Source organism: Glycine max, chromosome 4 (assembly GCF_000004515.6).
Source record: "Glycine max cultivar Williams 82 chromosome 4, Glycine_max_v4.0, whole genome shotgun sequence".
NCBI lineage: Eukaryota > Viridiplantae > Streptophyta > Magnoliopsida > Fabales > Fabaceae > Glycine > Glycine max.
The window spans coordinates 45039322-45063465 of NC_016091.4; the positions used below are offsets into that span (position 1 = coordinate 45039322).

The window sequence follows — 24144 nt, forward strand, 5'->3', positions numbered from 1 at the left end:
TAAAACATAGCCACTCTGTGTCCTAACTATTTTCTTTTTTTTTTATTTAATTTTTAGAGTTAAATGTAGTTGTAAATAACTACCATTTTTGTTGTAAAAAAAAACTATCATCTTTGAAAAAAACTTTGTATGGTAATTCCTTGTGACGGTAGGATGATTTTTAAATATGATTAAAGAGTAAAATAATCAGAAAATTATGTACCCAAAGGGAGATTTTTTTTATTATTAGTATAAAATAAATAAATAAAAATAGATTTTTCATCTCAAAAATATAAAAATATTCAAAATTTATCTTTACAAAATTTTCAATAATTTTTCGACATCATAAAATCAAGATCGATTATTTTTTATCCAAAACTAGACTATATTAGAGTGTGCTTGGTTTGTATTTTTATTTTTTGTTTTTAGTTTTTGAAAACTGTTTTTTGAAGATTAAAATTCTGAAAATATATTTGGGTTGACTTCTTATTTTCTGTTTTAAAAACACTGAAAACACGTTTTCAAAAGAAAATATATTTTTAGATTTACTTAAAATTACATTTCTTGCCATCGCGTTTTTCATTTTAATGAGGTTCCTGGTTCTTTTAAGACAATATTTTCAAAAATTCAACCAAACTCATTTCAATCACCATAAACGTGTTTTCGAACGAAAATGTATTTTTAGATTTGTTTAAAATTACTCACGTTTTTTCATTTTAACGAGGTTCCTGATTCTTTTTAGATAATATTTTCAAAAATTCAACCAAACACATTTCCATTATCATTAAAAATCAAAACAGAAAACACTCGGACCAAACAACCCCTTAATTTTCATACCAAGTGTCAGTCTCTTCGTACATGTGACTCCCTCGAATTTTAGCCGAATAGATATACAGAATCAACCAGTTCTATAAGTGTCCACCAGTTCAACCTCTGAATCCACCGATCGGTCACCGTTTGGTTTTCGCAACACTATTTTTTCAAGTGAAAAAAGAAACCGTTTCCCCTGATTTCATTTGAAAACACAAACACAGAGGATTTCAATGGCGGATGATAGCAACCGCAGCGTGAGACTGCTATGCCGCCCGAAGCAGCTCAACACAAAAGGATCCGACCCGGGAATCCATTTCTGGCTTATCGGATCCCCATTCTTCCCGCCACTCACCGTCGCCTCCTTCCTCCGCCGCATCCACACGCTCCCCTCCTCCGCTTCCCCCGATTTGCCCAAAGAATCTGAGGACCTTCGAACACTCATCCCCAAAGGCTTCGAAGTCGTTGGAGCCCTAGCTTCTGGGGACGATACCCACGCTCGCACGGCCGTTGACGCCGCGCGTGCATTGATGAACCTTCTCTACGGCGACGGAACAGATCGACCGGTTATCGGAGCGGTTTGCGGCTCGGATTCCGGCGAGCTGCGGTTTGTTGTGTCAGAGAGTGAAAATGCCACGGGACTCGAATCTGTTTCGTCGGTAATAGAGGAAAGGGATTCGGAGAAGTTTGTGTGGGAGAATGGTTGCTTGCTTCACTGCGAGCTTCCAATTAAGTTGCCACTCTATTATAGTCTCAAGAATCCAACTGGTATGTTTTCCTTATTCTCGCTCTTTCTATGTGGTTGAGTGAAGTTGTTGATGATTGGTTTCAGAAACATAACAAGTGCTGCAATAGGGCAATTCATTTATGTGATTATTAATTAGATTGACAATATAGTACTTTGTAGGTTGCACATTTCAATTTAGGTTTGCATTTGGGGTTAATACTTAAAAGCTAATAGGAAGATGAAGATCATATGCCACTTTTATAAAAGTTTAATTAACCAAACACTTGCTTGAGTGATTGATCTAGTTGGATAAGTCTCCTTAGATGTTCTCATGTTTACATGCAATTTATTGTTGCCCTATTACTAAATAAAGTAGGATTTATCCAAAAGGTGTAGCATGAGTAGTTAATAGCTTGGGCCCTTTAAGCATATGATGTGATGGGTTTGATCCTTGACTATGTGAATAGAGAAACATATGTAGGTAAAGGAGTTGTTCCTTGACTGGTACTCTACATCCTTGGGGATTAATCCCATGTTGCCAGCTGTAGGGATACCCTGGGTCCACCCTATTCTAAAAGAAAAGTAGGGTTTAGGCTTTGTAACATAAAAGGCAAGACATACTTACATAGAGGTGCAACTGTGCAAAGTAACGATTTGGCAGAATACTAAGTTCAAATTCTGCTCTCTGTCTTATGTTGATTGAGTGGTACCTTTGTTGATGGAAGTTGTTGAGCAGAGGACTCAAATCGTGAGTTACACTGAAATTTCCGGCTGAAAGTACTTCATTTTGAGTTCTAGATGCTATAAGAATATTTGATGTATGAGAGAGACAAAAAAATGTGGGTTACAGAGGATAGTGGACAGTGAACTAAGAGACCCACAGTACAGATTTTGAATTCGACATAACTGCTGGGAGTCAATAGGTGAAATCCGTCAATTCTATTTTATCGTAATAGAAGTTGTGAACGTTTAATGTACAGATTTGCAGGATAATATCTGGACTGCTGTGAATTATCTAAAATGCTTCTATCACTATCACTCTGTTCTAAATGGGAATAAATTCTAGACAATTTTGTTTTGCAGATGTTGAGAAATCATATGCACAGGTTACTGAATCTGTTATTGCCAAGTTAAGAGACCCTCAGGCTGTGTACATGTTAGAAATGTCAAACAAAGCCTCCCGGGATATATCTCCTCCTGTCATAATTCGAGGTGTACAATTAGACTTTAGCACAGACCTCTCCAAGATCAAGCCTTTGGCTGAGGATGATGATGGCTTCAATGCAAGCTCACTATCATGTTCATACTTTTCCATCAGCAGTAAAGCAGGCTCACCAGTTTTTTCTGCAGAGGTAACATAAAAGATTACGATATTCCTTGTGATCTTTCTCCCCTTTTCTTTTCAACTGTTTGGTTTTTTATTATATTTTCTGATTGTATTTGTGATTTTGTTATTTTATCTTGTCTTTATTTTCTCCTTTCTGCATGTACTTCGTGATTGTCCATTTTGTGAAATTTTCTTCTTCTTAGAATGCAGATACTATCCAAGTTAGTGTTCTCTTTAATAGCTTAGGGTCATCATCAGCTTCTACTGTGCCTGTTGCAGAATACTTTCCAGGTCAAGATTTGATGTCCAATATTTGCTCATTGAAAAATATGATTTTCTTTTTATTTTTAGCTTCTCGTAATTGAAATTGAATTATTGATTTCAGTCCAGGAAGAAACTAGACTCCTTGTTGTGGATATCAAGCTAGATGTACTCTGCTATTCTTCCAGGGAGCTTCCACTGAAATATGCAGTTTCAAATTTAATCATACCTGGCTTAGTTGACCAATTAAATGTAGTGCAGAAGTTGATGTTGCCTAACCTTTTGGCACAACACCCTCGGGTGAGGCAATAGATTCATCTTTCCAGTTACATACTATGGTTCTACTATTTCACCATGACTCTGATTCACAAGAAAATCATCCTTCTATTGTTAATGGATGTGCAATGATTCATTGTCATTCCTCTATCCTATCATTACAATTTCAAATGAATTTGTGGCTTTTGTCTCGCAAATATAGTAAGATACTCTCAAATATGTACATTATTTCTTTCTATAATACAACTTGCCAATGAAAGTGACAATTTCAATTTAACAAGAGCTGTAATGCACCAGGATGACTAAATAATGATTTTCATCTGAACTTTCAAATATATGAAGATCGGTTTTATAATTATGGAATATTTCAAGTTTAAATGGTTAGAAAAACCAGACCTGTATCAACTTTGATAGGTACTAAGGATTATGAGTGTGTGGATGACAAATTAGTAATTAGTATATAATGATGTGAGGTACTAATGTATGAATTTGGACTGTACCTATCCTGCTTCATATTCTCTTGTTAATGAAATTATGGTATTGAAAAAAGAAATTCTTCTTTTACAAAACACCCTGATGATTTTAGTGATCTGTCGGGTCAGATTCATGAAAGAAATTGATTTTGTTTCCATGAATAATATATGATCATAATTTGTGTTTAAGATATTTTTTACTCTATTATTTAATTTAGTTATATTATTGTTTCATAGTAAAGTTTTATTTTTACTTATTTGTTTAATACTTATTGTTCTTTTGATTGACTAGCAATTTATTTATTTGTCAGCTAAAATCTTATCACTTTAGTCCTCCTGGGATTCTACATCCAATAACAGTTTTCTATGAACTGAGTTTTGGGGAGACAGAAATGAAGCAAGGTATGCTGTTGAATTTTGACATGGATAGGATAATTCATTTATGATGTAATTGTCATTAGAAAATATAGAATAAAGCTATATTATATGCTGTTGGTAAATTGCAGAGAAGAATGTATCTATTGAGTCTTTGGGCTTTTCCAATCTACTTCATCATTTATGATCTCAGCATGTGTTAGTATTTAGTGATTTATGAATTATTCATGCTTTCTGCAGTTGAAGTTAGGAGATCCTTGCACTCAAGGTTGGGATTACCGTATGATCGTCCCCTTCTAAGAATTTCTAATGCCTTGGATTTTTCAAAATTGAAGAACAATGATATGGTCTCTCTACAGAAAGGTAATATATACATTTGAAGGGGTAGTTCTTTATGTTCTATAGGTGTCAGGATTATGATTGCATTTTCCTCTTTCCAGGTTGTATTTTCTAATACTAACTCCTTAACATATATCATGTGCTCTAAGTTTCTTAATATTTGTTTGTAATATTAGGTTCAACTTTGCTCAGAGATGTACACATTGGGATTCCAAGTAGCGGGGGTAAGTTGCTATTGTGGTCTGTGTCTCTCATTCTAAATGTAATTTTTTTTTGTCTCATTTGAAATGGTTGTGGTTTATGCAGTTACTGGGGGAACTGTTTCCCTTGTTCAAGGTTCATATGAATACTTCCATTATCTTCACAATGGTTATAATGATTCGGTAATTTCAATTCTTCTGCTCGCTAATGGTTGTAACTTGCTCATTATATTACATCCCATCTTTATCTTGTGCTCAATTGAAATTACACATAACAGACAAACCTCGGTTGTTGTTGCTGAGTGGTTTAAGATTAACTGATTAACATAATCTTGTTTAGGCAGTTGCAAATTATGGTTTGGATATGGGAAAAGTCATTTGAAGTTTAAAATGATGAAAATTATGATACTTAAAGTTGTTCTTTGCTAAGTATTCTTTTAAATATATTCCAAATTGTTTGTATGTAAAAATGATAATAAAAAGATAAAATCAGAATAGTCTATTACTAGTGTGGTTTTTGTGTATAATGCTGTATGAAACTATGAATGACAAAAGTATTATATATGAAATTAGAACTTACGATCACCCATGGAAGGCAATGAGAATAAATGAAAGAGAAGGTCATCTGATGTGTAGCTGCCCAAGGAATGCAGCTTGTGGAAAAATGGACTTGGCATTTTTGGTCTTTCCTTGAGTTGCCAAATTCTTTTCACTATTTCAAAATAAAATAAAAGGTTATATAGGCATAGATTGGCTTCTATTGCCTGGATGAGTTCTGGAATAGGATCACTTTTTGTATGCCTACTAGAGTGAAGTGTTTCAATGCCCGGTAAAGTCTAGCTACCATCCTGACTTTTGATATTATTAGAGTATTGTACAGAGAGTTGCAGTATTCAACTGCACTCTCAATTAAATCAGTTAGTTAGGAGTTAATTTTATGTTTTGAGTTAGTTAGTTATAACTAACTATCTAGGCCTATATATACTGAGTTGTAACTCAAAGATGATGTGATCCTGACTAGGAGCGGATCGCTTGATACAGGCTACGGAGATTTGGATGACGCCACTTCCAATGAAGGAAGATAAGTCAGGATAGACGCCACAATGATTACCTTGATAAGTCTGAGATTAGTTTAACAAAGGAACCCAGAGAGAAGTTCTCACCAAATTTTATGAAAATGCCAAAAGTTTTTTTATTGAAAAAAGAAAAACCAATACTTATAGTGTATCTGACAAAATAAATAGACATGGGCCTTCAAAACAGTTTGGGTCAAAATTACAACGAAAATAATTATAAATTAAAAATAGAACATATTTATTATGGGCCTTCAAATTAATCTGGACCTTTAGCAACAATTAATAGTCTTGATAGTGTCTCTGTCTTTGGGCCTTCATCCTTCTCCACTCGGGGGCTTTGTCCTTTTCCACTTGGGCCTTTAGCCTGTATTTGATCAGTTTTAGGATTCTCATCATTCCCTCCTTCTTGGAAAACATTTGCCCTCAAATGTCCAGGATCATCACCGGGTTCAAGTACCACTTCCTTCCTTTTCTTGTTGGCTTGCTTGACATAACTTTCATTCTTCTTTGCAATTTGCACCTTCACTTGGTCATACAATCTTTTCACATACTCAACTTTGGTCTATGCATCCTTATGCTGAGTCTCTTGGGGCTTGCTGTTGTAAGTTGGCCTGTTAGGCAATGAAGCTTCTGGAAGGAGATCAACTTGATGGTCTATGCTTCTTGAAGGTGGCAGTCCATGAGAGATTTTCTTGGGAAAGACATCTTTAAATTCCTGCAATAAGGGTTGAACACTAGGAGAAACATAAATAGTTAACTGATTAGAATTATCACTCTCTCTTGTGTATCACTCTATCTATCAGGTGTATCACTCTTCCTTTTTCTATTCCTCTGTGCTGTCTCACTATTGTCTTTCTCTTGTTCTCTCTTTTCTCTCCTTTTGATTTGGTCATCACACACTTCTCTGAGGGATAAAGGTTTAAGAATAATTTTCTGGTCATGGTGCTGGAAAGAAATCTTGTTGGTGAAGCCATCATGCACTGCTTTGGTGTCCTCTTCAATGTTGGCCCTTACTAGTGCCATCTCCATCTCCTTGTAGTACTCCTTAACAATCAAAATTCCCTGGGATAACCTCTGGAATTTCTGTCGCATGGTTCTACTGTAGCTAGTTGGAACATACATCTTTCGCATAACCCTTCTCATCTCAGTTCATGTATCTATCTCCCGTCCTTCTTCTCTCTTTGATTTTTCTTCCACCAAACAAGAGCATAGTCTCAGAATGTAGCTGCTGCTAACTTCACCTTCTGCTCTTCAGAATAATCATTATAGGAGAATGTATGCTGAATCTTCATCTTCCAATCAAGGTAGGCATCTGGGTCACTCTTGCCTTTAAAAGGGGGAACATTGAGTTTTACTCCCTCAATTCTGTCCTGTCCTTCTATTCGGTTCGGTCCATTATTGACCCTTCTGTTCCTACCATAAGGTCTCCCACCATTTGGGTTCATTTGGTGCTCTAGTCCTTCTATTCGTCTGTAGAGCTCTTCATTGTTACGGTTCAACAATTGTTGCATTTGTGTAGTTATCGCGTCCAGTAATAAGCATTGAGATCCGTCCAATTGATGATAATCACCACCACCGTTCAAACATATTTTTTTTTTTACTCAAAGTCTGAAAGACACAAGAAACAAGAACAAGAACAAAAACGTGACAAGAACAAGAACGAAACAAAGACATAAACAAGAATGCAACAAGACGCAAACAAGAAAACAAATAACAGAATAAGGACAAAACACGAACCTGGACAAATTACAAAGAAAAAGAATAGGATAGGATAGAACCTGTATGAAGAGCCGAAGCTCTGATACCAGATGATGTGATCCTGACTAGGAGCGGATCGCTTGATACAGGCTACGGAGATTTGGATGACGCCACTTTCAGTGAAGGAAGATAAGTCAGGATAGAGTCACAAGGATTACCTTGATTAGTCTGAGATTGGTTCAACAAGGAATCCAGAGAGAAGCTCTCACCAAATTTTATGAAAATGCCAAAAGTTTTTTTATTGAAAAAAGAAAAACCAATACTTATAGTGTATCTGACAAAATAAATAGACATGGGCCTTCAAACTAGTTTGGGCCAAAATTACAACGAAAATAATTATAAATTAAAAATAGAACATATTTATTATGCGCCTTCAAATTAATCTGGGCCTTCAGCAACAATTAATAGTCTTGATAGTGTCTCTGTCTCTGGGCCTTCATCCTTCTCCACTCGGGGGCTTTGTCCTTCTCCACTTGGGCCTTCATCCTTCTCCACTTGGGCCTTTAGCCTGTATTTGGCCAGTTTTAGGATTCTCATCAGTTCATTGACCAATAATCATTTCCACTTCTTCTTTCTAAAGTTTTTCCCTCTCAAAATATCTTCTATTATGATTTGATAGAATTCTTTTATGGTATCAAGAGCTTGGTAAGGTTGTCAATGGCGGCACAAAGCAACGCGTTTCTTGCTCCTTCTTTTCCTCATTCGATTGCACATAAGCTTGATGATTTGACTTTCCTTTTATGGCGTCAACAAGTTGAGCCAGTCATCAAATCACATTGTCTTCAATGTTTCGTTGTCAATCCTCAGATTCCTCTCCGTTTTCTTTCTGAAGAAGATCATGAAGCTGGCATAGAGAGCCCTGTGTATGAAGTATGGCATCAGCAGGATCAAGTGCTGCTTACTTGGCTGCAATCGACGCTTTCAACGTCGATCGCATGTGCTAGGATGCGCTCACTCCTATGAGGTTTGGGAGCACATTCATGACTATTTCCATAAACAAACACGTGCTACAGCACGTCAACTGCGAACTCAGTTACAGGCTACAAATCTTGGTGGAAAATCGATGCACGAGTTCTTGTCGCAAATTAAAGCTCTTTTAGATGCTCTTGCTTCCTTCGGAAGTTTGATTATGCTTCAGGAACATGTTGACTCCATTCTTGAAGGCCTACCATCAGACTATCACTCCATCATTGCGATTATTGAAAGTTTGAACCTCTCCCGATCGGTTAAGTCGAAGCTCTTCTTCTTGCTCATGAAGCACGTCTAAATAAATTCACCAAATAGACTCTGTCCGATTCACCTTCCATCAACTATTCACAAGCACATCGCAAGTCTCTAGCGGTTAGCTCTAATGACTATTCCATGCCAAACAAGACAAATCCAGAGAGTTTCTTGGCTTTTCGTGGTGGATCTGGCTGTGGTGGTGGTGGTGGTCACGGCCGTGGTGGTGGCCGTTTTGCTAACTTCCAGTGCCAGGTGTGTCTAAAATTTGGTCACACTGCTTCTGTTTGTCACTATCGCTTTGATCAGTACTATCAACCAAACTCAACCTTGGTACTTCATGATCCTTTGAGTCCAAATTATTCTCAGGCCACCTCCACTCAATCTCAAAAAATTACAACAATTATTCACAGAATAGTAACAATTATGGCCAAAATTCTGGTGATACTAGACCTACTAATGTTTGAACTAATAACAATTACAAATCTGCCAGTAACAATCATCAGTCCAATCCTAGTGCTTTGCTCACAAATGCTCAACCTCAATCCAATTCCACTAATTGGATTCCAGATTCTAGTGCTTCATTTCATGTTACTTGAGAATCACAAAACGTCCAACAACTATAGCCTTTCTGAAGGTCCTGATCCAGTGTTGTCAAATGGTGGTTATGGCGGCGCCATGGCGGTATTGTGTGGCGGTTTTTTTGAAAAAACGCCTCCAAATAGCGGTGGTGTTGCGGGTTTCAAATGGCGGTGCCATGGTGGCCGCCGTAGGCTTAACGATGGTGGCAGAATGGCGGTTATGATGGAAGAAACTTTTTTTTAAAAATAATTTCCCCAAAATTACAGATTGGGTCGTCTTGGGCTGACCTGACCCAACCCTAAATCCGTTTTTCTAATCAAAATGGGATGAGTAGCACGCAGCACGCGAACTCCCGAACTCCAGTGCGAGCACGGGCACGAGCAGCAGGCAGCACACAGCACGCACCAGCAACGACGGCACCACGCACGCGAGCAACAGATGGTGATGGCGACGGCAGCAGCAATGGCTACAGACTGCGACGGCTACAGGCACGCGAGCATTCTGTTTTTTTTCTTCTGTTTGACACCCTTTTTTACTTTTTGGCTCTATTTTTTTTTTTTCTGTATGACACTCTTTTAATTTTTGGTTCTACTTTTTTTTTTTTTTTTTCTGTTCAGCCCTCTTCTACTTACAATGGCTGAACCATCATCTAATGCTGCAACAAGGAAAAATAAGACAGACCCTGGTTGGAAATATTGCCATCCACTTGTGGAAGGGGATACAAACATCATTGTTTGAACTCTTGAATGAGTTTATTTGGTGTTGGTTATTGTGTGAACTCATGAAACTTTTTTAGTTTATTTGAATGCTATCCATTGTATTATTTAATTTTTATTTATATTTATTTTTTATCTATTGTTTTATATATATATATATATATATATATATATATATATATATATATATATATCCGTCATTTGCCGCAACGCCATCCGCCATATTTTTATGGTGGATTTTTGGCTTTTCACCATGAACCGTCATCCGCCATTAACAACATTGTCCTGATCAGATCTTCATAGGAAATGGTCAAGGTCTGCAAATTCACTCCTCTGGTTCTTCCTATTTCACTTCTCCATATAATTCCTCTGTCTCTTTATATCTTAATCATCTATTACATGTGCCTAAAATCACTAAAAACCTTCTTTCAGTCAGCAAATTTGCCAAGGACAATGATGTTTACTTTGAATTTCACTCTAATTATTGTGCTGTGAAATCTCAGGTTACCAATGAAGTCTTACTTCAAGGCAATGTTGGTTCTTATGGTCTTCGCAGTTTTCCTCACATTCAGTTTCAACCTTCAACTGTCGTTGCTTCCTATTGTTTGTCCAGTTCTGTCAATTCCTGTAAATTCTTCTAATAAGAATGCAGATTTCACTGTCAATCCATTCAATAGATCTAGTAGTCTTTGGCATGACAGACTATAGGTCACATGAGTGTCTTTTCTTGGGTTATTCTACTTCCCATTAAGGATACAAATGCCTTTCTCCTTCTGGCAGAATCTTCATTTCTAAAGATGTCTTGTTTAATGAATCAAAATATCCTTATGCTTCCTTATTTGAGTCCACAGCTTCTTCTAGTAAGTCCTATTCTTCAGTTTCCTTCCATACCTATCATTGCTCCTAATCTGAATTTCCCTATATCATCATCTCAGCCTACTTCTTCTTCCACTCAGCCTACTCAGTCTGATCATTCAGAACTTGCTAATGTTCCTCTTCAGTCAGTACCTAACTGTATATCTGTTCAATCAGAAACTGCTACTGTTCCTCTTCAGTCTTCTAATACTGAGAAAACAGCTTCACCAATGGCTGATAATGCTGTCATACCCTCCTTCCATTTCTTCATCATCAAACACTAATACAACAAAATCTTCATCTGCAAGAACTCCTTCTTCACCTAGACCAGCCAATACTCACCCTATGCAGACTAGATTTAAATCTGGTATTCACTTACCCAGAATAATTCCTTCTCTTCTTTTAACTCACTGTGAACCAAAGAGTGTGAAACAGGCCTTGACTGATCCAAATTGGCTTTCAGCCATGCAACTAGAATATGAAACTTTGATGAAGAATCACACTTGGGATTTAGTGCCTCTTCCATCAGACAGAAAAGCTATTGGTCGTAAATGGGTTTTTAGGGACAAGGAAAATGCAGATGGGTCTATCAATAAATTTAAGGCTAGACTAGTTGCCAAAGGTTTTAATCAAGTTCAAGGCTTTGATTTTTTAGAAACCTTTTCTCCATTTGTGAAGCCTGTTAGTATTAGGCTTATTTTAACTCTAGCAATCACAAATCAATGGATGCTTGTTCAGCTAGATGTAAATAATGCCTTTCTTAATGGCTTGCTTAATGAGACTGTCTATATGTCTCAACCTCCTGGTTTCCAACTATCAAATCCCTCTCTGGTATGTAAACTAAATATTGCCTTGTATGGGCTCAAACAAGCCTCAAGACAGTGGTTTGAGAGGCTGGAATCTGCTCTAACTCAGTTTGGTTTTGTGGCTAGTAAGTGTGATCCCTTTCTCTTTGTTTACCAGACTTATCTCACACTGTGTATCTTTTAGTTTATGTGGAATGATATCATCCTTCTTGGCAGTTCCACTCAGTTGATTCAGCACCTGACATCTCAACTTAATTCAAAATTTTCTCTTAAACAAATTGGTCTGCTAGATTACTTTCTGGGAATTGAAGTTAAGACTCTTCCTGACTAGTCATCACTCCTCACTCAGTAAATATATCAGAGATTTGTTGCAGAAAACAAATATGGCAGAGGCTCAACCTATTTCCTCTCCTATGGCTTCTAGCTGCAAACTTTCTAAAACAGGCTCAGATCTCTTTTCTGATCCTACTTTGTATCGGTCTGTAGTGGGTGCTTTACAATACTTGACTATCACTAGGCCTGAGATCAACTACTCAATGAACAAAGTTTGTCAATTTATGGCCAATCCTTTAGATTCTCATTGGATTTCTGCGAAAAGAATCCTAAGATACTTGAAAGGTACAGTGTCGCAAGGTCTTCATCTTAGACCTGCTGTTTTGGGGAAACTCTTCGTGTCTTCTGTGATGCAGATTGGGCTTCTGATATTGAAGACAGAAGATCCATTTCTGGTTCTGCTATCTACTTTGGTCCTAATCTCATCTCATGCTGGTCCCGAAAGCAGCAGGTTGTTGCAAGATCTAGTACAGAGGCAGAATATCGAAGTTTGGCTCAGACTGCTGCTGAAATATCTTGGATTCAGACCCTTTTAACCGAGTTAAAAGTTCCTTTCAGCACTCCCATTGTCTTCTGTGATAATCAAAGTGCAGTTGTTATAGCTCATAATCCTGTTCTTCATGCTCGGACCAAGCACATGGAGATTGATGTCTTCTTTGTTAGAGAAAAAGTCTTAACCAAGCAGCTGGTTGTTCATCATATTCCTGCCCTTGATCAGTGGGCAGATGCTCTCACCAAGCCCCTCTCTCCAACCAGATTCACGTTTCTAAGGGCCAAACTCTATGTGCTTGAGACTCCTTCAAAGTCTCACCCACCTTGAGTTTGAGGTGGGGTATTATTGTACTGAGAGTCGCAGTATTCAACTGCACTCTCAGTTAAGTCAGTTAGGTAGGAGTTAGTTTTATGTTCTGAGTTAGTTAGTCATAACTAACTATCTAAGTCTATGTATACTGAGTTGTAGCTCAAAGTTCAGTGGCCAATAATCATTTTCACTTATTCTTTCTAAAGTTTTTCCCTCTCAAAATATCTTCTATTATGATCTGATAGAACTCTTTTAGATATGTAGCTCCTGATCTCTCTATTAAAATAGAAGGGCACTTAAGTTGGTATTTTGCAGGAGCTGCACACATTGCCACTTTATGAAGTTTCCATTTGAGTTTTTGCTAATGCATTATCAGTTTTTATTTAACATTGACCAATGACTTTATTTCCATTAAAAACTAGTTTGAGGGCATTAAATTCCAGCGAATCAATTTTTATTAGCTTTCACATGAAGCTTTCTTTATTTGTTGTCGTCACCATTACTTCTGGGACAAGTTGTTAATCTTATGGATATTATTTGGGAGCAAGATTTTTGCCTTTTGACCTTCTGTCAGTCAACAAGTCTTGCTTCTTGTTTCCATTTTATTGTGCTTTTAAGCTCCTTTTCATCTGTTAGGTTCTTGAGGTTTTCCCTCAGCAATCATTTTAATCCTTTTTTTAAACTCTCTGACAGGCAACAGCCACACTAATGAGTACATATGTCTCCTATTGAATTACTACAAAAAATATTTAATTTTCAAAATAATTTTAGTGATGGATTAAATATCCATAATAAAATGTTAATGGATGGATTGGATTTTTTTAATGAATTTTTAATGGATTGTAAATTGACTAATGGATTGTTTTTAGTCCATCTATTAATCTGAATAAAAAATTATCCAGTCTATCCATTTGATGGACCTAATATACCATTTAAATGTAAAGATGCTGGCAGTTACTTCAGTTGTGATGTTGAAGAATTTTCGAGTTCCCTATCTAAGCCAGGTTTTATTCGCGGCATAAAACTAATCAGGCTATGTATGTGGTGCACTAGTTACTGTGTGTGACTTCTTGTCTAGTCAACGAACATCTTAAAGCAAAATATAGTTATATTTACATACCTGCAGAGTACAGATTATCACTAGAACAAAATCTCAATATTCTTGTAGTATCAGAAACTAAATTATTTTGATTTTTCTAGGGATGGGGTTGTGCTTACCGCTCTCTCCAGACTATCATTTCATGGTTCAGACTTCAAAACTATACATCCATAGAAGTTCCTTCTCATAGGTATTTACATTTCACTCTTGTCTGATTGTGAATTTTCTTTTCATAGGTTCAGACTATCAGTTTGTCTGGCTGAAGTTCACTCGTGTCAAAATCTTGTTTTGTCATATTCATGCATATGATCATGATTTGGCCTGACAAACCTACAACTTTCTCAGGGAAATACAGCAGACACTTGTTGAAATTGGTGATAAAGACCCTTCTTTTGTTGGATCACGAGATTGGATCGGTGCCATTGAATTGAGCTTTGTTTTGGACAAACTTCTGGGTGTAAGTATTCACTCCTCTTAATACTTCTTAATGTTCAACTGTAGATTTATTATTAAACTGCATAGATGCAGTTGGGCTTTTGGGCCCAACTTGACATTGCACTTGTGTTCTCTGGCTAGAATCATGACAAGACATGTTGAGCCTCTGACCCCAAAAAAGGCTAGAGTATAAATTCTTGATCCATTACTGCACATAGTGCATGAAGTATATATTGTTTGTTAGCCTAATTGACTTCTTAATGATTTGATTGGGTGGTTTACTTTCTTTAACAGGTTACGTGCAAAGTCATCAATGTTAGATCTGGAGCTGAGCTTCCAGAAAAATGTCGAGAGCTAGCGATGCACTTTGAAAACCAAAGTACACCTGTTATGATTGGTTAGTAAATTATGTATTTTTTTTATTTTTTATTTTTGCTTTTATCTGCCATTTATCTATGGCATCTCCCTGTATAGTGTAGGTTTGTGCAAAGAACCAAACCAGACTGTGAACCAAACTGAACTACACCTTTCGAAACAGTTCAAGAACCTGGATTAGTTTTTTAAAGCAGTTAATCAGTAATCCAATTTGGCTAACATTATAAACAAATCACTGAATATCCTCAAAAGTAATCAGAACCCTAACACTTCCTGCACTGAGAAGTTGCTGTGTTCTGCAAAATCATCCTTGTCTCCCTTTCTGGTCATGGCACTACTCTCCCAGTTCCTTGTTGGTCAAGTTAGAATCTTCCTTTGGGACACAAAAGTAGTAGTAGTAGTAGCGCATGCGAGGAGTTGACTTTGACTGAAGCCATGTACTCATTGAATCATGCCAGTGAACATGCAGGCATATACATGACAATGTTTTGGCCCTCAAGAGACAAATGACAAGGTGCTGCAGCCTGCAGGCAGGCTCATCCCTGTACTTATTGTTGGTGAGGTGGAGAATGGCCCCAGGGAACTTGATGAGGACCTCTTCAGTGGTGGCAGAGGGACTGGTGTTGTCAGGCAAGTGGTCTTTGATGAGCTCAGTAGCTCACAATATCAATTGAGGGGCAGAGAAAGGAGCAGGGTGGATCAAGAGGAATGGTGAGCATGTATCTAGGTTTGAAGCAATTACCTCTTAGTACAGGGAATCTCTGGTTAGCACTTTCATGCACCAGTTCACTGAACCAAAAACTAGTTCACTTCAGTTCTTATGAAATACCATTAGTATGATTCGGTTCAAGGTTTGGTTTTCTATGCTGAACCGAATGTTACCAGGCCTACCATGTAGGGTGGCTTGAAATTCTAGACTCTACAGTATATTTTCATTTGCATATTCACTTCAATACGAGTTGTGTCTGTATTGCTCTTAGAAACTTTTGGTAGGAATGGTAGGAGTAGTGATATCAATCATAATGCTTTGGTTTCTAAACGCAGGTGGTGGTGTACTTGCATATACACTCTTGGGAGTGGATTACAATGAAGCAAGTGGAGATTGTGCATTTTTAATACTTGATCCCCACTATACAGGTTCGGATGACCTAAAGAAAATAGTCAATGGAGGATGGTGTGGGTGGAAAAAGGCTGTTGATAGCAAGGGAAAGAATTTCTTCTTGCATGATAAGTTTTATAATCTCCTGCTGCCACAGAGACCCAACATGGTTTGAGGCCTAGCTTCTATTGAAAGAGAGTTCCCAATTGACACCAATTTCTTGCAGTGGTAGAGTAATTTTTCACTTTAGTTATATGTGGTTGGGAGTGTAAAGTTAACAGGTAATTCGTTGCCTCACTTTTGGGTTATTAATGTTTTGTAATTGGAATCCTGTGACTAAAAGTCTATAACCAAGATTTATCCTGTGACCTGAATCTTACGGGGAGCTACTTGTGGCTAAATCTTAGGCAAAATATGTTTCAGACTTGGGGAAGGTAGGATTAAATCAATTTTCGTGAAATACCTTTTGAAGTTTTCGATACACATGGTAAAGAGAGATCTGAAGCTGTCCATATCTGTGACTGTGAGCTGGGTCCAATCAATCTTAGAGGCATTACTATTAAATTTGAAACTTAAGCTAATTTGAAATCTAGATTTATTGGTATAATCTTTTCTTTTAGGCTATAGTGATGTGAGAAAATTCATACAATATAGAAAATCTTGGGTATTTTGATATGTAGGAATAGGAGCGTTGTTTTGCCAGTGAATACTGAATATTAACAATTAGGAAATAGCAGCATTCTCTCAAGAGGAAAACAATTATGAAATAGGGAAAAAGGTTATATACATAACCCCTAAAATACGGCAAAGTAAAATATCTAAGGCGAAAGGTATATTAAAGGGAAAATTGTTATTTGATGTTCTAAAATAATATTTTAAAGTAACTTTTTAAAAGTGAATTTTAAATTGAAGTGTTTAGATGCCTCGAGCACATGTTCTTACCGTGAGATTCTAATTGCATCTGACTAAGCAAGTATTCTTACAGGCAAAAGGTATTGCTTTAAAACTAGCTTTTTAAGCCTTTTTTTTTTTTGGTTAAAATACGTATAGACGGTATAGTTGCATTTCACTATCAATTTTGTGGAAATGTCGACTTTTTTGCTCTTCAAAATAGTCATGAAGTATTTAAACATCCAACGTCGTGCCAATTGTAATATAATAAAATGTCGGTGAAAGGTGAATATGAAGCTTTTGTTTTTTTTCTTTGTTTATTATTGGCAATGAATGGAACTTTTCACAACTTAATTGCAGCCTCTCTAATTCTTTATTCACAAATCACGCGCTAAAAATAACTATGAAAACCAATATTTGAGGGAGACTACAAATTAGGATGGATGATTATTCCGCGTTTCTCATTAGTCATGTCATAATGGCAATTGCATATTTTGGTGGCAGTTTGGCACTTGAAACTTTTCATACAAGTTAATCAAAGCTTATTATTATTATTATTAATGACGGCCCTATGCCAGTTAACTTTTTTAATTTTGTAGTTATTATGTAGATGTATCATGAGTGTTGAGGTAATATAGCAGCATCCTAGCTTGCAAGATGTGAACGAGGTGGCAGATACATGAAAAATGAGAGACATTTATATAATATTTGGATATATGTTTGAAGATGAAATTGTATTAACTGAAACTATCAAAAATGCATTCTAAAGTAAAGGGACCCATGTAATCCACTCCCTTTATTGATAGTAGTGAGTATATATGGAAAACCATCACCTGACACGGGAAGAGGGAATTAATTTTTAACAAATTTATCGTCACGTAAACTAATTTTTTCTTTTAGTAACGGCTTAAATTTAATATATTCAGGAAATAAAGGTCTATCGAATCAGATCCAAATCCTATTGTAATTGCACGAATCTGGTTCATTTACTTCATTTCCTTATAAAATAAATTCATTTTTCAAAATCAAGTTCAACAAATTTTTACCATCTGTGACTCAGATGGAAAACTACTGCACATTCTTACAGTTTCTTTTGAAAGAGCAGAAGACCTGTGTACATGAATTGTTATATTTTTAAATCTAGATTATAATTTTATTTAAAAAATAAAACACTCAGTGAGCAAAATTAAAAATTATATTAATATTATTAAGTATTGAATAACTCTAAATCCTACTACTTTATCCTGGTACAAATCCTCACACTTCCCCGTTACTATATATAATATCCAATTTATTATTTCATAAAGATTAAGAAAAATCGTTAATTTAATTTATGATAATAAATTTATCTTAAATTTATAATTTTTTTTTAAAATTATCATTATAATTAATATTTTTTTCTCTTGTAATGGATTGTCAATAATTTTCTTTCTTCTTTTAGTAAAGGACATTTTTAATATAAAAATAATTAATACAAAAAATATTATAAATTCTTATAAAAAATATTATTTCAAACTTGAGTTTTATAAAAAAAATGGAGGGAGTAAATAAATTCTCTTTATTGTCATTAATTTATTTTAAATTTTTGTAGCATACATCATTAATCTTATAAAAGATATAAATAAAAAATAATAATTAATGTTACATTGAAAAATTAAAATAATAATTATTTTGAAATATTTTTTTATACAACAATTAAGGTTATATTTACTTTTCATTAAATACTTACTATAAAAGGTAAAAAGGAGAATTCCTAGGAGGATATAATATTACAAAAAAAAAAATTAAACTTGTCTATGAAAGCATGAATCGCTCATAAATTAGTCCTTTCAAAATAAAAATTTCAAAGTTAATTTTCCAAATATGTAAAAATTATCATAAATTAGTCCCGTAAATAAATTAATAATAAATACATTTCTAAACTTTTTAAATTAGTTCTAAAAAAATATAACGTATTATTAAATTAATCATTAAACATCATAACTTAATAATAAAATAATCTCATAAATTAATAATAATATTAATTTATTATTTTTTTGCATATTAAAAAATTAAATCCGTATGTTTTATCTTTGAAACATCAATTTTTTTGTTCCGATATACTTTCAGAGGAAGAATTTGACTGACTATTTATTTATCCTTAGAAAAAGCATCTCATATATCGGAATAGATTTTTTCTTTTTTTTACAATGAATAGAATTTATGCTCTTATTAGTAGTGAATTTACAAAATAAGATTTAAAAAAAGTGGTCCTTGGCAGTGAGTGGTACGGGTTTTGGATTTGGATTAGCGAGGCAGGTGGCGGTTAAAGACAGGGCACATGGCGCTGACACGTGGATAGAGTGACGTGTTGGTACCATCCTTATATATAAAAGCCTGACTTGTTGGGGCCCCTTTTCCTTTCATATTCTCATCCATTTCGTTTCTCTTCTTCTTCTCACTTCATTTTATAAACTCACTCTGCAGTTAGCGACAAAACCCCAACCCGATTCGGATCCGATTAGGTTCTCTCGGATCCTCTCCACCGCCTCCTCCGATTCCCAAATCCACTCCCTCCTCCTGTCTTCGCTCGAGATCCGAGCTAAGCACGGGATTCGGATTTCCGTTTCCATCGCTCTCTCTTCACCAGGTTCGTATTTTCTTCTTCTTCTTCTTCTTCTTCTTATTGTTATTGTTATTATTTTCTTTTCTTATTGTTCGGTTCTCTTTTTTCTTGCGTGTGTTTTACTTTTTGGAATGGAAAACAATGTATTCGTGATGGCTGCGAAGTCCAGTACAAGTGTAGTGCAGTGCATGCGCGTGGTACTGTTGAAGAAGAACGCGTTTGGAAAAATCGTGATGTTGTTGTATGTTATTACTATTTGTTTCTAGCAGGAGCAAACACGGTTTTTAAGTGACAAATAAATTACTGGCCTGTGCATCTACTACATGTCGAATGAGAGCTTTTTGTGTGTGTTTAATTTGTCGTGAAATCGAACTGATTCTGAAGCGGGTGTGACGTTTTGTGCTCTGTTTGTATTCGTCTAGTTGATGCTGTAATGAGATCAATTGTTGAAGGTGTTTGTGTTTTTTTTTTGTTTTGTTTTTTTTTTTTTAAATTCAAGTTTTGCGCTTAAATGGCATCAAGCGAGGGGTTTCTGACCGATGGACAGAGAGAGATTCTGAAAATAGCGAGTCAGAATGTGGAGAATTTGTCTTCCTCGCCGAAATCTCCATCCTCCTTGCTTGCTGAACATCATCATCACGTGAGGGCTCCTTCAGGGGGTGGTAAGGCACAGACTGCTGGGCATGCTGCCAGGAATGTGCGCCGGTCGCACTCCGGAAAGTATGGGAGGGCGAAGAAGGGTGAGTTCATGTCCTTGGTTTTTATTTTCGTTATTATAATTTGATCAGCACTAGCCTGTGGAGCACTCAGCTAGTTAAATCAGCTTATTCTAGGTCGTTGAATTTTGATTGGGAATTTGGGATGCATACCATGGAGTGTATCTTATCTTGTTTTTAGTTAAGTTGGTTAAAAGGGGACTTATCTGTGACAGGCAAGCAAATAGATCTTTGAGTTGTTAAGCGTTTCGAGTATAGTTTATCGTCTTATATTGGGAACCTGGGATGCATATCATGCAGTGTCTTATCTTGTTTTTTATTAACTTGGTTAAAGGACTTATCTGTGACAAGTAAGCTTTTAGATCTTTGAGTTGTTCAGGGTTCCGAGTTTTGTTTATCATCTTGGATTAAGAATCGTGATATTAATTGGTTGAGGAGTTTTCCTTGCGTCTAGTTTTTTTACTTGCAGTGTCAATACTTGATGTTACGATTTGCTTTGTTTCTTTGTGGTCTTTGTGTGATAATTTGATGTGCTGTATCTCTTGAATGCAGACGGTGCTGGTGGTAAGGGCACTTGGGGGAAATTGCTTGATACAGATGGTGAATCCCGTATAGACAAGAACGATCCAAACTATGATAGCGGCGAGGTAATTTCTCTTTTCTGGTTTAGTGGGTAGTTTCTTACACACGGTTATGTAAAGTTAAGCTGCTTGAAAAGTTTACATGATGCTTGCAATAGCAGCCTTTTCCTTTTGTGTTTCCGACTTTCTGTTGTTTCTTTTCTTTTTGCATGATTTCTTGTTAATTCTAACTACTTGTTGCCTGATTATTATCTTTGCTTTTTTAGTGGCTATTGCAAATGGGACATAAATACGAGTGTAATCTATTTCTGTTTGGATGCTCTTACTATTTATAGGAACCTTATCAACTGGTGGGATCTACTGTTACTGATCCTTTAGATGACTTCAAGAAAGCCGTAGTATCCATCATAGAGGAATATTTCAGTAATGGGGATGTCGACTTGGCCGCATCTGATCTCAGAGAACTTGGATCAAATAAATATTATCCATACTTCATTAAGCGTCTTGTATCCATGGCCATGGATAGGCATGATAAAGAGAAAGAGATGGCTTCAGTTCTGCTTTCAGCATTGTATGCTGATGTCATCAGTCCTGCACAGATTAGAGATGGGTTTTTTATGCTTATTGAATCTGCTGATGATCTTGCAGTGGACATACTGGATGCAGTTGACATCCTTGCTTTATTTCTGGCACGTGCTGTTGTGGATGACATCATTCCTCCAGCCTTTCTTGCCAGGGCCAAGAAGGCTCTTCCAGAACCTTCTAAGGGAGTTCAAGTAATCCAGACTGCTGAAAAAAGTTATCTCTCAGCTCCACACCATGCAGAACTTGTGGAGAGGCGATGGGGTGGTAGCACTCACATCACTGTTGAAGATGTGAAGAAGAGGATTGCTGATTTACTAAGAGAATATGTGGATAGTGGTGACACATTAGAAGCCTGTAGGTGCATACGGGAATTGGGGGTTTCATTCTTTCATCATGAGGTCGTGAAGAGGGCCTTGGTACTTGCCATGGAGATCCATTCGGCAGAACCTCAACTGTTGAAGCTATTAAAAGAAGCAGCTGAAGAGGGACTTATTAGTTCCAGCCAAATGGTGAAAGGATTTTCTCGTTTGGAAGAAGTCCTAGATGATCTTGCTCTTGATATTCCATCAGCTAAAACTCAGTTTCAGTCATTGGTGCCTAAGGCAATATCAGAAGGGTGGCTTGATGCCTCATTTTTGAAACCATCTAGTGAAGATGGGGATATAGTAGTTGAAGATGAAAAGGTGAGGAAGTATAAAAAAGAGGTTGTAACTATAATTCATGAATATTTTCTTTCTGATGACATTCCTGAACTCATTCGAAGTCTTGAAGATCTTGGGGCACCTGAGTATAACCCAATATTTTTGAAGAAGCTAATAACTCTTGCCATGGACAGAAAGAACAAGGAAAAGGAAATGGCATCAGTACTGCTATCTGCTCTTCATATAGAGATCTTCTCAACAGAGGATATAGTTAATGGTTTTGTCATGCTTCTGGAAAGTGCAGAAGATACAGCACTAGATATATTGGATGCATCAAATGAGCTTGCTCTTTTCTTAGCACGAGCTGTGATTGATGATGTATTGGCTCCTCTGAATTTAGAGGAAATTAGCAGCAAGTTGCCTCCAAAATGCAGTGGTAGTGAAACTGTACGGATGGCTAGATCACTTGTTGCTGCTCGTCATGCTGGTGAGAGACTATTGAGATGTTGGGGTGGTGGGACTGGATGGGCTGTTGAAGATGCCAAGGACAAAATCATGAAGCTCTTGGAGGAGTACGAGAGTGGAGGTGTTGTGAGTGAAGCATGCCAGTGTATCCGTGACCTGGGAATGCCTTTCTTCAACCACGAGGTTGTCAAGAAAGCTTTGGTTATGGCCATGGAGAAGAAGAATGATAGGATGCTGGATCTGCTGCAGGAATGTTTCAGTGAAGGTCTAATAACCATCAATCAGATGACCAAAGGGTTCACCAGAATCAAGGACGGTCTTGATGATCTCGCTCTGGACATTCCAAACGCTAACGAGAAATTCAGCTTCTATTTGGAGCATGCCCTGAAGAAGGGCTGGCTCCTACCATCATTTGATTCCACTGCCACAGATGTCTAACTGGCCCAGGCTGCAGCAGCTTCTTGAGGAGGACTATATTTTCATTGTTTCTCTTATATATGTTGTTGCACTTTAGCTTCCGCTGAATGTGGATAAATCTGTGGGATGGTTGGACTTCTCATGATCCTTTGAATCTGTTTTTTCTTTTCTTTCAAAATTATGTCACCGACAGATATTCCTATGAATCTCAGTCGTTGTGTAAATTTGGTCTTATATTTCGTTGACAGCTTTTTAGAATGGTGTTGCGTCAAGAGGTATGAGAGGAATATAGTGTATTTTTCAGCCTTAATACTCGTTTTTCATTATCTTGTATTTTATACTTTGTTTGTCTATTCTTTATCTACGTCGAGCTAGATAAATAAGAGGCTTAGAAATGGTGGCCACTGGCCATATTTGAATTAAGATTCTATAGTGACTGCGAAAATCATTTTAGAAACGGTAGCTGTGATGAGTAATGAGCACTGTGGCTGATAAGTGGCTCCCTGTTTGGTTGGATTCATTTCATTCTGTTGCAAGGTTTGTGAGGATAAATAAAATAAATTAGACTTGCTATGAGCAAAAGTTTTGGAGCCTCGATGATGTCCCTCATCTGATTTGAGTACGAGTGATGAATAGGCAATATTACTCTGAGAAATAAGTATGCAGTTTTGGATGGATTTTGATTACTGAAATATACTTTGAAGGATGATATGGACTTACAATCAATAATTTGAAAAATATCAGGACAAAATTGGCAAGATACAGGTTGTTAAAATTTATATGCAATATGCAATTTATTGATTTAACCTTTGAGTTTAATTTTAATGCATTGAGTAAAAAAAAATTATATTCTCAGTTAATTAAAAAACTGTGGTTAGTATGCCATTTAAATTAACTATTGTAAAATTTACAAATTTATTATATATATATATCGAATTATGATCGAAGTGAAAAAAATTACACTATCAGTACATACATTGTCTACTCTTAACTTTTATTGTTTCATGCAGTAAAAAAAAAAGACACTTGCTGTTACATTTTGTTCATGTGTTCTTCGAATATTATCTCATGATGGGACAATAAAAGTATAATACCAAATTGTTAAAAAATGGAAATCAGTAAATATTATATATATATATATATATATAAACTGATGCTTCTGATTTCTTATCAAATCGATGAGTAAATACTCTGGAGTGCATAAGGATTATTTTCCCCTTTTTGGTTAGGCGTTGGATTTATTTGCTAGCATTCAAGCTGGTCTTAGCCTTCCGCTGATTGCAGTAAGCTATCTAATAAATATTCAACTAACTCCTGAC

General features: G+C 36.3%; 2 protein-coding genes across 5 annotated transcripts; both read left to right on the forward strand.

Moving 5' to 3' along the window:
- Positions 1-826: 826 nt before the first annotated feature.
- Positions 827-16384, forward strand: LOC100819651 (probable Ufm1-specific protease). Of its 4 annotated transcripts, none has more exons than XR_414050.4 (13): positions 827-1557; positions 2600-2868; positions 3047-3134; positions 3229-3404; positions 4165-4255; positions 4469-4591; positions 4744-4791; positions 4874-4950; positions 14117-14205; positions 14361-14472; positions 14745-14847; positions 15295-15536; positions 15870-16012. XR_414050.4 is itself a non-coding variant. In XM_006578611.4 (12 exons), exons 1-12 carry the CDS (start codon positions 1023-1025, stop codon positions 15004-15006), a joined length of 1788 nt encoding a protein of 595 aa, XP_006578674.1. In that variant the 5' UTR covers positions 827-1022; the 3' UTR covers positions 15007-15277. The 4 variants fall into 4 exon arrangements, 2 of the variants coding, with proteins under 2 accessions (XP_006578674.1, XP_006578673.1); XR_414051.4 differs by having other exon boundaries at positions 828-1557; positions 15284-15536; XM_006578611.4 differs by lacking the exons at positions 15295-15536; positions 15870-16012 and adding an exon at positions 14930-15277.
- Positions 16385-19201: 2817 nt separating this feature from the next.
- On the forward strand, positions 19202-23135 carry LOC100815729 (MA3 DOMAIN-CONTAINING TRANSLATION REGULATORY FACTOR 1). Its single transcript, XM_003523075.5, has 4 exons — positions 19202-19444; positions 19920-20160; positions 20689-20783; positions 21053-23135. The coding sequence occupies exons 2-4, from the start codon at positions 19932-19934 to the stop codon at positions 22844-22846; spliced, it is 2118 nt and encodes a 705-aa protein (XP_003523123.1). The 5' UTR covers positions 19202-19444; positions 19920-19931; the 3' UTR covers positions 22847-23135.
- Positions 23136-24144: the final 1009 nt, after the last annotated feature.

Coding starts and splice junctions, on each gene's coding strand:
- LOC100819651 (XM_006578610.4), top strand. CDS start 1,023: ATGGCGGATGATAGCAACCGCAGCGTGAGACTGCTATGCCGCCCGAAG. Junction 3,135..3,228: donor TGTTGCAGAATACTTTCCAG/GTCAAGATTTGA, acceptor TATTGATTTCAG/TCCAGGAAGAAACTAGACTC. Junction 4,256..4,468: donor GGAGACAGAAATGAAGCAAG/GTATGCTGTTGA, acceptor TGCTTTCTGCAG/TTGAAGTTAGGAGATCCTTG.
- LOC100815729 (XM_003523075.5), top strand. CDS start 19,932: ATGGCATCAAGCGAGGGGTTTCTGACCGATGGACAGAGAGAGATTCTG. Junction 20,161..20,688: donor GTATGGGAGGGCGAAGAAGG/GTGAGTTCATGT, acceptor TCTTGAATGCAG/ACGGTGCTGGTGGTAAGGGC. Junction 20,784..21,052: donor CAAACTATGATAGCGGCGAG/GTAATTTCTCTT, acceptor TACTATTTATAG/GAACCTTATCAACTGGTGGG.